At 46.4% G+C, this 13412-nt stretch overlaps 4 protein-coding genes across 4 annotated transcripts; 3 read left to right on the top strand and 1 right to left on the bottom strand.

Moving 5' to 3' along the window:
- Positions 1-1310: 1310 nt before the first annotated feature.
- Positions 1311-2684, bottom strand: BDV27DRAFT_151334 (uncharacterized protein; the record flags this gene model as incomplete). Its single annotated transcript, XM_032071347.1, has 2 exons — positions 1311-2101; positions 2150-2684. The coding sequence occupies 2 exons, from the start codon at positions 2682-2684 to the stop codon at positions 1311-1313; spliced, it is 1326 nt and encodes a 441-aa protein (XP_031920504.1).
- Positions 2685-5558: 2874 nt separating this feature from the next.
- BDV27DRAFT_86905 (uncharacterized protein) lies at positions 5559-9575 on the top strand. Its single transcript, XM_032077825.1, has 7 exons — positions 5559-6297; positions 6347-6777; positions 6829-6971; positions 7030-7917; positions 7973-8373; positions 8453-8592; positions 8684-9575. Exons 1-7 carry the CDS (start codon positions 5584-5586, stop codon positions 9372-9374), a joined length of 3408 nt encoding a protein of 1135 aa, XP_031920503.1. The 5' UTR covers positions 5559-5583; the 3' UTR covers positions 9375-9575.
- Positions 9576-10278: 703 nt separating this feature from the next.
- On the top strand, positions 10279-11517 carry BDV27DRAFT_164533 (putative PKS-like enzyme; the record flags this gene model as incomplete). Its single annotated transcript, XM_032073716.1, has 3 exons — positions 10279-10802; positions 10864-11308; positions 11443-11517. 3 exons carry the CDS (start codon positions 10279-10281, stop codon positions 11515-11517), a joined length of 1044 nt encoding a protein of 347 aa, XP_031920502.1.
- A 281-nt stretch (positions 11518-11798) lies between these two features.
- On the top strand, positions 11799-13087 carry BDV27DRAFT_164532 (beta-ketoacyl reductase; the record flags this gene model as incomplete). The annotated part of the gene is made up of 3 exons (XM_032073715.1): positions 11799-12173; positions 12228-12563; positions 12623-13087. The coding sequence occupies 3 exons, from the start codon at positions 11799-11801 to the stop codon at positions 13085-13087; spliced, it is 1176 nt and encodes a 391-aa protein (XP_031920501.1).
- Positions 13088-13412: the final 325 nt, after the last annotated feature.

The following is a 13412-nucleotide window of genomic DNA, read 5'->3' as shown; positions in this document are numbered from 1 at the left end:
AAAAAAAAAAAGAAAAAATAAAAGGAACCAAACCAGCCCTAAAGGCTAAACCACAAACACAAGATAAAAAGTAAAAGAGAAAGATAGAAAAAGAAAAAGAAAACCTACCGCTTAAAATCCCACAAACCAAAAGCGTATAAACCTCACAAGCCTCCAAACAACCCAGCACAGGATGCGTAACCCGACTCTGCTCTCTAGCAACTCGTCTCGCTTCCCCCGGATCGCTCCACAAAGCTAGTCCAATGGGGGCAATTCTCATCAAGCTCCCGTTCCCTGAGCGATGCTCCATATCTAGCTTCTGATTGATTACATCTTGGGTACGTTGAAGATCTTCCGTGCCCCGTTTCCTCCAGCTCTGAAGGGCAGAGCGCGTCGAGTAGCCCACGTCCCAAGCGCGGTCGATCGTGCTGAATCGGCCAGTGGCGAACCAGTCTACGAAATATTGGATTGATAAGGCGTGGTTGTAATTGCCTTGGGAATCGATGATGGATTGCGCTAGGGCTAGAGTCATGGAGCCGTCGTCGGAGTAAGATCTGTTGCTTTTTAGCATCGGTGTTTGGATTTTTCCTAACGAAGGATTGGGGGGGGGGGGGGGGGCATTAGTTAGTTACCCTGCGGGTTGGTGAAAGGGTTTCACATATTCTAGGCCGGTGATGGGCTCAAAGGTGCCGGGGTCCATGAATTGGACTGGTCCGCCTAGTGCGTCGCCTACACAAACTCCCCAGATTGAACCTAAGGTGCGGGAGTTTAGGGATGGTGGCATTGTGGATAATTGGATGGAGTTTGCTTAATTTATGGTGGAAATGAGGTGGGTGTGTTAGAATAGCGAAAGTAAGAAGTTTATATATTCTATATTAGGGTTCGGAGTCAGCCTTGTCACTGCCTCATGAACAGTCACGGTATTGTCATGTTGGGTGATTTCGGTGACTCAGCAGCCTTGTAGATCATGACGCAAATACGAGGTTGATGGGTCTCCGTCTCATAGCTATTTCCCTGCATTGATGGATTGATGGATGCTGTGGAACGAACATTATTTACTCTGTAGTATATCTAGTATTGGAAAATTGATTGGAATATGCTATCACATGACTGGGGTGTACTGAAAGTGACTACAAATACTAATTCAATACTAACTCATGTAGTTAGTAGCCTTGTCTTGCTTCTTCGCTACTGTTGAATATATATCTTTATTCCAACTTCTTTTGAAAACTATTTACATTGGTCTCTAAATTATTGACGACGTCATTGTGTCTTCGCTCATGGCCCCTCAAGTTATCCCAATGCAACTCGGAGATAAATCAACCGTGTTGCTAGTAAGGTTCAACAGCAACGACGCCCTGATCCCCTACAGCTTCCTTCCACAGACTCGCAACATCACTGGGAACCTCCCACCTTGCTTCTGGCATAAGTGTTACGTAGCACCGGGTCATATCCAACTCATGTGGTCGATACTCAAAAGACTCAGGCCTCTCTCCCGGCTTTAAGTATTCGAATAAGATAGCATTCTCATCAATATAACCCCACCCAATCGAGAAGGAGAAACTCCACAGTCGAGGCATCCGGAGTATCGCAGTAGCCATCGTCTTCATGAGAGGATCGAACATCTGCAGATCGGGCTGTGTCCTCCACATATGGTAGGGCTTTTCGCCATTCAGAAGAGCCTCTCTGTGTTCGGGAATGGAGTCCTGATATTCAGAATTGAAGGAAGAGTTGGAGTCGGAGTCGGAGGAATCTTCATCGTCGTCATCATACCGGATGGAATCATAACTCGGTTCGACATCGGCTGGATTGCCATTATAATACCATCGGCCATCGTAGGTGATAAGCGCTCCCTGTATCTGCACTTTCTGGAGATATGGAAATGTTTTGTCTGTGTTGAATAGTGCAGGTGAGACCAGCCACCATCCTGTGAGATTTAGGGTTGTTAATTGGGTGTCTTCGGCCAATTTACGAAGGGCGATGTTTAAAACATCTCCATCTGGATATTGAGGGTCGGTGGGTCGGTTCTTGAAGTTCTGGTTGTATGGGATGTCTTGTTCGATGTATATATTCAGTGTTCGCAAGTTACTCAGTGAGGGTGATTCCAATGCATTGGCAAGGGCTTTTGGCTGTTAGTAAAAATCTCGCTTTAGTGGATGGCATATCTTACACGATCTGTGTTCATCTTGCATTTCTACTCGTTTAGCCTTGGGCGCATTTAACTCCATAGTCAACCGTTCTAGACTGGGTAGTGACGAGATCATTTTCCCAATAGCCGATGGATGCAGCGAGCGTCGTGCATTAGCAATCACCAACCCCTCAACAAACGGTAGCTGAGGCAAAGAAACCTCAGTATCCAAAGTAAGGTAGTTATCTTCAAAGCTCCATCGCTTGTCCGACAATCCATAACCAAGCTCAGACGATCGCCGATGACGATCCATAGGCGACGATGCAGTAAGTGTCAAACCCATGCCCTGTGTCTCCCAGGAGGACATCTCGTCAAATAAGTCGATGACGCCTTGATTGAAGGCTTCGTTATTTGCCTTGATCTCCCTCCTTCTTTCAAGACACGATATGCGGTTCTTGCTGTAGGTTGGTAGATCGATTTCATACTCCAGCTTTCGCAGCAACTTTCTTCGTCGCGCGGTGGAGAATACTTGCCGGAACATGTCCAGATCGGAACTGTATTTCTTGATATCTGCCATTGTGAAACGTTCCACGGCGTATTGCCAATTGCGCGAGATTCTCGCGTACTGGGCAACCTTTGGAGTTGGTTGGGGCTGCCATGGCGTGGGATTTTTTATAGCAGGGACTTCGAGGAGATAATTGATGATTATTTGCAGAATTTCCTGACTAAGATAGTCCATTTTCAGGACGGGCAAGAAGTTGGGATGAGGTGGATGAAATGGCTAGTCGACTATTCGGGATCGGAGATAATCATTGATAGTATAGCGTGAGAGGGCGTTATATTCATATCAAAAAGGCCATTGGACTTGCGGGCGGCCAAAGACAGCATTTTTATGATGCCCCACTATAGGCTCCCGGCTAAGATAAGGGTGGCACTGCTACCTAGATAAGTATGTACTTAGGGCTAGTCTCTACGGAGTACTCATATTATAGTACCTATTCCTGGGTCATTCCGCCAGTCCCACAACATCTTGTTATAGATAATATGGAGAATAATTTATGTCTATTCAATTATGAGCGAATACCAACCAGTACCAGAAAGAGTCCCAGAAAGACGAAGCACACCTAGAACAGTATTCCAAGCGCACACCCGGCTCGGGCACAATATTGGTATACAGACTGGAACAATTGGCTAAACCCGGACCAAATACCCAAGCTCGACAGAATCTTGTGAGAAAGATCAGTGATATTGCTACAGAGATCCGGACTCTCCGACAGTCCGAATGCCTGGCTGACATATCTGAGTTGATGGTCGAAGAGTTCTCCTGGATGCTTGAAATATAAAGTGGTTGTATTTTCAATATAGAATCATGAAGCACGGTGGAAGGATCCGGTCATGCTTAGTAATGAAACCTTCATCGTACTGGTAAACATTGTTGAAAGATATGCAGGCTTGGCTGTCCATATTTCCTACTCCACCTAGTCCATACCTATTAAGGCAAGACGAACAAATGCGGGCTATTCTAGCAGATACGTCACATAGCAGAAGTGTCATATACCTCAATATATTTGGACATAAGTCATGTTGAGGTACCTCCAAAACAGATGGGAGCTGTATAAAATAAATTAACTTTATTGCAATAGCTGAAGCGACCATCGATGATTAGAGTATGAAATATGAGTACCATCAGCTGATTTCTGTCTCCAGCTACATGCATAAATATGGGGCCAGATCACCTAGGACTTCGTGTTGAATGTATTTCGACACATTGTATTTACTGATCTCTGTTATAGGCGGATAATGCATGAATCAATCTTTGCAGCAATGCCTCTACTTACTCTTCAACTGTTGAAATGAGCGCCATTAATGAGTTACCTTCTCGCCCTGCAAAGGCTATGTGCTCCGTACCAGAACAGAAGATGTGCTACAAACATTGCTGCTTTTTAAGACTGGACAAGCGGCATGTGAAGTGGCTATGCCTGAAGGCAAGAAAAGGTGGTTTGGGTCGGAGGACAGTAAAGGAATCATGCAGGAAGGGGCCTCTGCCATATGACGCGTCATCTGAGCATTTGTATAGCAGTTGGGTATCGCAGCCAAGTAGCAACTCGCGTTTCATGTAGCTTGGATGAGCTCCTACCCTTGAGTTGGAGATAAATGAAGGCAGGTGCATCAAGTCTTCGTAACGAACAGGTAGGACTGTTTTGTGCTGCTGAGTTATTGTATCAAAGAGAGAATCATTTAGACTTGCTTCACGGTTGCGTAGATACAGATTTCCTCCGTCTGGTTTCGGTTGTCGCTTGGCTTAGAAGCCACTCAGAAATAGTGAGGCATGTGCAGTAGTAGCAGCTTTAGCCAAGAGCAATCGTATATATTGGATGAGGCGCAGCATTAGATACATTGTGGATCCCTGCAGACGTGATGGTATTATGAGTAAAATCGCTCAATAGGAGAGTTATGAAAATGTCGGCACTAGAAGAGCTCAAGTCATGTTATAACTTGGCGCTGACGATGTAGTCGAGCCAGGCGACTGATAGTCATACCTTCTCTGCGTGGGGCCTCCCTGACAGAGTTCATTTCTTGCTGAGTTTGATAGAGTTTGCCCCTCGATATATGACGGTTGGTTATATTGAGGCAAAATTAGGGGGGCGGAGATTGAGACTTCACCGGCCATTACTGACTCCACGTTATATTTCGAAAGAGTATAAGTGATCGTATCCAGTAGTTCCTTTTGATGAATAATTGAGATTTAGTGAAAAATTGAAATGTGGAAATTAATTGTCAAACTCCGTGAGTTGTTTGTTGTGACGCTGGTGGTGTTGAAAATAAGGTTATCAGTGATGAAGCCAAGCGAGGCAGTGCTTTTCACCCAAACTTGTCATCCCGAGCTATACAATGGTCCAGATCACGATATCCGGCTCCATAGGACAATATAGTATGGGCTGACCATGGGCTGATTCGCTGTAGCTTACTCTGTTGTCCATAGCTTTGATATCTCACCTTGCGTTCTCTGATTGATTGGAGAATGGTGGGTATCTTTGACGTCAAGACATCAAGGCTGAGGGGTGTGATTTGTTCACCGTTTCATATTGCTAATTTCTGGTAAGGCCTTCCTTAGCTGGGATCACTACCGGGGTAGCTGACTCGTGGCCATGGAAAACCCTCTCTACACTTGTTTAGTCGATCGAGGGCTTTCGCCAATCCCCACAGTGAGCAGTTAGCTCTGAGGTATGACACTCATGTCTACGACCATTATCCAAAAATCATTGGGCTAGCTGTGAGAAACCATGTCACTATTTGCCATGGGAGTTCTCTTTGGCTTTCTTGGCTCCGTCGTCTACTGCAGAACACAGCCACGATCAAGTCATTAAAGATGCCATATAGTAGTACTACACATGGTTTACCGTAATAATGGTGATAACCCCAACTCCAGGATAGTGTGAGTACCGACAACAATACTGATACAATGAATATCCATCATGGCCACCTTTACTGACCAGAGACTCGATACTAACCTTAATCCGATGTTTACACACAGCACTGAGAACGTCTCGTTAACCAGTCTTCGATACGACGACGTCTCTCTGTCCGAAGCATTGGCCCCTGATCCGCAATATGAGAGTGACTTTGAAGTCGTTGACAACAAGTTTGCATTTTCACCCGGACAGCTGAACAAGTTGCTGAATCCTAAATCCCTCGCTGCCTTCCATGCTTTAGGAGGCCTTAGGGGTCTAGAGATTGGGCTTCAAACTGACCTTGTGGCCGGACTTTCTGTGGACGAGAACAGGATTTCGGAATCCATAACATTCGACGATGCCACAAAGTGTGCCTTCACGAAGCTAGATAGCCAGCCGCAACTATTGAATGCTGATAGCCAGACGCCTATTGTGCAAAGCTCCTCATCCCAGTTCTTCGACAGATATCGGATCTTTGGTCGCAATGCATTACCAGAACCCAGAAGGAAACATTTTCTCAAGCTACTCTGGGATGCGTATAATGATAGGATCATTATCCTGTTAACTATTGCGGCTGTTATATCACTATCGCTGGGGATATACGAAGCAGCTAGCGGACAATCTCAGGTAGATTGGATTGAGGGTGTGGCGGTATGTGTCGCTATTATTATAGTGGTGGCGGCCACAGCCGGCAATGACTGGCAGAAAGAGAGGCAGTTTGCCAAGTTAAACAGACGAGTAAGTCACACTTTCGTTTCATATCATCTTTGAGTTGACCCCCATGTAGAAAATTGACCGCGATGTTCGAGCGATCCGCTCAGGACGGCCACTTATGGTACACATCTCCAACATCACAGTCGGTGACGTCCTGCACATTGAACCTGGGGATTCCCCACCGGCCGATGGGGTTATCATATCTGGTCACGGAATCAAATGCGACGAGTCGTCCGCGACAGGTGAATCTGACCACATGGAAAAGGCCACTGGTCATGAAGTATGGAGTAGCATCATCGACGGAACTGCTACTAGGGAGCTAGATCCGTTTATCATTTCCGGAAGTAAGGTGCTTGAAGGGGTGGGAACATATTTGGTTACTAGTGTTGGTTGCTATTCCACTAATGGAAGGATTATGGCATCTCTGCAAACAGAAAGTGAACCAACACCCCTTCAGGTCAAGCTGGCTAGATTGGCAGGGTGGATAGGATGGCTTGGAACAAGGTGCGAGAATTCCACTCAAGATCAGAATCGCCCACTAATATAAACCCACAGTGCTGCTTTGCTCCTTTTCTTTGTCCTTTTGATCCGGTTCTTAGTGCAACTACCTGATAACGATGCTTCCCCAAGTGTGAAAGGCCAAGAATTCATGGATATCCTTATTGTCGCTGTTACAGTTATTGTGGTTGCTATACCTGGTAAGTCGTCTACGTATAGTAGTCGATAATCTGCGCTATGCCACTAACGACCTTCAAGAGGGACTACCCTTGGCTGTGACTCTTGCCTTGGCTTTCGCTACGACTCGTATGCTCAAAGAGAACAACCTTGTCCGAGTTCTGCGTGCGTGTGAGACTATGGGCAATGCTACCGTGATATGCTCTGATAAGACTGGAACACTTACGCAGAACAAGATGACGGTGGTGGTGGGGTTACTTGGTGCTAATGAATGTTTTGACCAGCAGCCAACCGAGAATGGCAACCCGTCGACGTCTCCTACAATACTGGAGACACTAGAATTATTTCCTACTATCTTCAAACAGTTGCTGGTTGACAGTGTCGCCTTAAATTCGACAGCCTTCGAGGAGGAGCAAGACGGTGGACGTGAATTTGTTGGAAGCAAGACAGAAATAGCCCTTCTTCAGCTTGCAAAAGACTATCTACATATGACTGATCTCACTGAGGAGCGAGCGAATGCCCATATTGAACATATATTTCCCTTTGATTCTAGTCGCAAGGCAATGGGGGTTGTCTATCGTGCTGGACCAACTGGATATCGTTTGCTTGTTAAGGGGGCGTCCGAGGTCATACTCAACGCATCAACTCGGACAGTAACTACGGGGCCATCTTTCGCAAATCAGATAGTGACAAAACCCATTTCTGATGGCATTCGTCAAGCAATCTTGGACACTATTGATGGCTATGCGCGGAAATCCCTACGCACAATTGGGGTCGTCTACACTGATCTCTTAGACTGGCCTACCAGTCTCAATGGAGATAGCGAAAAGGGCTTTCCCGACTTTGAGTCATTACTTCGAGATATGACGTGGGTTGGGGCCTTTGGAATCCACGACCCGTTGAGACCTGAAGTCTCTGGAGCAATCAAGGCATGCCATTCAGCAGGCGTCCAAGTTAAAATGGTCACAGGTCAGCTTTTCTCTCTCATCTGAACTTCAGTGGGCTAACAATAGGTAAACTATAGGTGATAATATAAATACAGCCTCGGCCATTGCGTCCTCCTGTGGAATCAAGAATAGTGACGGCATTGTTATGGAGGGCCCGGAGTTCCGAAAATTGACAGAGAAGGAGATGGATGCTATTGTTCCACGGCTGCAGGTGCTGGCTCGCTCGTCACCCGATGACAAACGTATGCTCGTCAAGCATCTAAAACGTCTTGGTGAAACGGTTGCAGTAACAGGCGACGGGACAAACGACGGACCTGCTTTGACATCCGCCGATGTAGGTTTTTCAATGGGCATCAGTGGAACGGAATTAGCGCGTGAGGCGAGTTCTATCATCCTTTTGGATGATAACTTTAAGTCTATCGTGACGGCTATGGCATGGGGTCGGGCCGTTAATGATGCTGTCTCTAAGTTCTTGCAGGTACGTCACAGTCTTTGTGTTATTGACTCTTGTTCTGGAGTCCTTCTCTTCCTTCTCCCTGATTCTAACAATCATACAGTTCCAAATAACTGTCAACATCACTGCTGTCTGCCTCACAGTGGTAACAGCAATCTACAGCAACTCCAATGAAAGTGTGCTAAAGGCCGTCCAGTTACTGTGGGTTAACCTGATCATGGATACTTTCGCTGCTTTAGCGCTGTAAGTGACTCCATATATCCTAAATCCCAACAATAGAAGAAGACACCAAATTGGACCCGGATAAGGAGCTCACGTAACCAACACAATCCAGAGCAACCGATGCCCCAACCGAGAAAATACTACAACGGCCTCCAGTTTCAAGGAAGGCTCCTTTATTCACAGTCACCATGTGGAAGATGATAATCGGGCAATCGATATACAAACTGGCCGTCTGTTTCACCCTGTACTTCGCGGGTGATCGTATCCTGGGTTACGACACCCGCATCCACCAAAAGCAAGTCGAGCTCGACACAATAATTTTCAATACTTTCGTTTGGATGCAGATATTCAATGAACTCAATAACCGCCGCCTAGACAACAAGTTCAATATATTCGAAGGCGTCCACCGGAATTACTGGTTTATGGGAATCAATGTGTTGATGGTCGGTGGGCAAATCCTCATCATCTTCGTTGGAGGCGCTGCTTTCAGCGTCACGCCGCTGGATGGTGTTCAGTGGGCTATATGTATTGGATTCTCAATCTTTTGCATACCGTGGGCTGCTGTGCTAAAGCTCCTTCCGGATCGTTATGTTGCGGTTGTGCTGGATATCTCCGTGAAAGCGATAACTTTACTGCTCTATCCTTTTAGGAAGCTATATCAGGTCATTACTCGTGGTTTCTCCATATTGGGGAAGGCAGTTGGTGCACAATGGCAAACTATTAAGTCCATCTTAGTGCGCACAGGGAAGAATAGCAGATCCGGTGGCGATGAAGAAAAGGGTGAAAGTGCCAGAAAGTTGTGACTGCAATCAATCATTTCTATGTGGATGCCCAGGTAGATGAACCCCTGTCCCCTCCCATCTCATCTTTCGTTTCCTCACATTTTCCCTATAATGAACATGTCTACTCTGTGAGCTATAAATATCTGTATATAACTCTCGCATCAGAGCATTCGAGGGCATGCCACCAAAACGTCCCAATTCAACACTTAATATGCAACTGCCTTTCTGAATACATTGTCCTCCTTGCCTCATGCTATGCCATCGCTTAGAGAATATCAATGTTCAGGCTACTACCATCTGGCCTGGTCAGCACTGGCGATATACCTATACATACGTACAGCTTGTCCCAGGATGGGTGAAGAACACCCATTGCATGTCCCGAGGCTCGAGGGACCTGGGAAATATGATATTTGCGTGAATAGCAGCGTTCACCTGTGAGAGGTACAGAATGGAGGGATAGTTTCATAGTTCTACGTCAAAAGTCCCCGATAAATGCCCGCTTCACACAAGCACTCGATATTTTTGATTAGCTTATATGAATATTTTGTAAATCAATCTCATTATGGAAATATCACTGACAAATCGGTAGTCAAAAATGTCGAGATTTGGTGGGAAAACGGGCATTTCGGAAACCTTTGAAGCAGAACTAACTGTATAACATTGAGCAAGGGTAGGATCGAGCACCTCAACTTCCCTTGTTCTTGCGACGGGACACAACTCTTCATAACAACCAATCGTTTCAGGGAAAGACAGAACGACAGTTTTTCATTCTAGTTGTGCTTTTTTCTCGTGAACTTGGTTTGCACCCTGTTTCTTGCTGTTGATACTATTGATGATGAATATCTCGCCTGGATGTCATCCTGCTCCCGACACAGCAGAAGCTCCTCGCGTCCAAAGATGTTCCTGCAAGACATGTACTAGCTGCATGGCTGATATCGATCCGAAAGACGTGCAAGCTCGTCGTCCTCCAATTGCCATAGTGGGGATGGGGATGAGGTTACCAGGCGGAGTTCGTTCAGCGAAAGACTTCTGGGACATGCTCGTCGAGAAGAGAACAGGTCACGGCGAGATTCCCGAAAGTCGATACAATGCAAAGTCATTCTATGATCCCAAGAACCCACGGCAAATTCGCACCCGTCATGGCTATTATCTTCAGGAAGACCCAGCCTATTTTGATGCAGACTTTTTCTCGATAAGTTCTGCCGATGCTTCAATGACGGATCCACAACTGCGTCTCTTACTCGAAGTAATATGGGAGTGTCTAGAGAATGCAGGAGAAACAGACTGGCGTGGTAAAAGCATAGGATGCTACGTCGGCACCTTCGGGGAGGATTGGCTCTCCCTTTCCACGAGAGAATATCAACATGTTAATCGCTATTATGTCCTCGGTACGGGCGCGTTTGCATTATCTAACCGTATCTCGTACGTCTATGACTTCAAGGGGCCTAGGTAAGCGTGGATCATGATATCCTCTCTCGGCGTCTTTGTTTGTTCCTGACTTCGGAGATAGCATGACGATCCAAACTGGTTGCTCTGCTTCCCTTATCGGGTTACATGAAGCTTGTCAAGCCCTTTATCTTGGAGAATGTAGCTCCGCAGTTGTAGCGGGAATAAATCTCATTTTGAGCCCAAGTATGACCAAAACCATGTCGGCTAATATGGTCATATCAGAAAGTGGCATGTGCCGAAGCTTCGACGAAAGCGCCGATGGATACGGGCGCGGAGAAGCGATCAATGCAATCTATATCAAACGCTTGGATGATGCTATTCGCAATAATGGTCCTATTCGTGGAATCATTCAAGGTACTGCGTCCAACAGTGATGGATGGAAGTCAGTAATTACTGCTCCAGATCTACTCTCTCAAGAGAGTCTGATTCGTGCGGCATATCGCAATGCCAACATTAGCGATATATCCAAGACAGCATATTTTGAATGCCACGGGACAGGAACAGCTGTAGGTGATTCTGTAGAGTTATCTGCTATTGCCCGTGTGACAAAGGGGGGGTTCAGTATTTATTGGATAGGTAAGCTTCCCTTCCTATCTTGATTAGATATCTACGTCTCATGATGCCTAGCTAATACCAATAGACCAAACCCAACGTCGGTCATTCGGAGGGAGCTTCAGGGGTCACCAGTGTTATCAAGGCGGTCTTGAGCCTTTAGCGTGGAATTATTCCACCCATTGCTCTATTTGAGACTCCTAGGCCGGGGGGGCCGTTGACCGAAGGACAACTGACCGTCCCCATCAATGCGAAGCCATGGCCGGCCGACCGACTTGAAAGGGCCAGTGTCAATGGATTTGGCATTGGTGGATCTAATGCACATGTCATAATAGACCGTGGCAATGGCGTTGTTGAGTCCACCAATTCCACTTTCAATGCAGAGTCTCAGTTAATCGTGACTTCCGCAAGCAGTGTATTTAGCCTCAAGAGGCTTTTCGATACATGCGGAGTGGCCATCATAAGGGGAAGGTCATTATTCGTATGTCTGAGTCGCCATCTGAACTTCATGTAACGTCAACTCAGGGTAGTATCACCTTCCCCTCTGATGTCTCCTACCTTCTAGTTGGAGGGCTTGGCGATGTCGGCCGTGTTCTTGCTCAGTGGATGGTAAGACAAGGCGCTCGAGAGCTCATAATTCTGTCGCGGTCCACTAGACGCTTAGAACGAGAGCAATCATTCATCAAGGAACTTGAGGCCCAGGATTGCCAAATCATCACCATCGCTGGAGATGTGGCGAATTTAGAGGACGTGAAAACAGCGTTGTCTAGTTGCACCAAGCCTCTTGCTGGTGTGATTAACCTGGCTCTCTCCCTACATGTATGTTACTGTACCTTTCATTGTTTCTCATCGCTAACATGGCTTCCTTGCCAGGATCGTACATTCCTGCAGATGTCACATGCTGAATGGAAGTCGGCACTCGCACCAAAGGTATCCGGGATGTGGAATCTCCATCGGGCCGTAGAAGGCCTGCCGCTGGACTTCTTCCTTGTTTTGAGCTCTTTTGCCGGCATTACCGGTAACGTTGGTCAGGCTAAATACACTGCTGCTTGCACATATTTAGATGCCTTTACCCAGTATCGTCGACAAATGGGCCTTCCCTCTTCCGTAGTTGACCTTGGCGTCGTTGCGGGTTCAGCAGCCATTCAAGATCAAAATATTTCTCGTCATTTAGACACAGTGGAATGGACCCGATTAAGCAGACAGCAAGTCATTGCCAGAATACAATCGGACCCCCGTGTTCGAGTGAGCTGATAACTGGGCTCCAGTATTCTAGTGAGACGGAGTATACAGAGATGTTGGAAGATGAGAGATTGGGCCTGGATGCAAGGTTTTCAATGCATCGGAATTTAGCCATTTATGCGGAGAGCCGAAAGCCTAACAACCAGCTCAAGCTGCTCCTTGGGAGGATTGATGAAGATCCCCGACTTCTTAGCGACCCGGAGATGGGTACCACTCTAGTCTCACAACTGGCGAAATTGATCAATCATCGGACTACTCAGGCATCAGAAGTGGACTTGGAACAAGCAAGCGCCGTAGCTGTTGGCTCATTGATGGCCATTGAGGTGAAGTCCTGGCTTAGTCGGCAACTTGGAGTACAGTTGACCCTGGACGAGATATCGAAAGCGAATACGGTGGGGACTTTGGCGCAACTCACACTCTTGAACGGGCGAAGACAAAGTACCAAGTTGGTGAAGATAGCACTGATTCCACCAAAGAAAGATGATCAATAGTTTTGTCTATGTGTTTTTACTTGAGAACTGTATATATGACATCATTCACTTAGAATTGTGCCGGAGCTTTAACCTTTGTGAAGTGACGATGAAATAGGATGATAGAAAAGCACGACGAGCCAATGCAAACTGCTCTTTAGGTTGCAGATCTATATTTCTTAGAGAAGTCATGGTAAGTTGGTCGAGTTATGTCCCATATTCTCGGTAGTAGCCTATTATCCATATAGAAGGTTACGTGATATTAGGGCTAGTAACTACTCATCCTCATTGCCCCCAAGGGAGTCAATCTGTTGTCTCCTCCACGCCGTTCATTCCCTCTCTGTTT

Source organism: Aspergillus caelatus (genome assembly GCF_009193585.1).
Source record: "Aspergillus caelatus strain CBS 763.97 unplaced genomic scaffold BDV27scaffold_463, whole genome shotgun sequence".
NCBI classification, from domain to species: domain Eukaryota; kingdom Fungi; phylum Ascomycota; class Eurotiomycetes; order Eurotiales; family Aspergillaceae; genus Aspergillus; species Aspergillus caelatus.
Note: the sequence above shows the minus strand (reverse complement) of the source record. Positions and strands in the feature narration are given on the sequence as shown.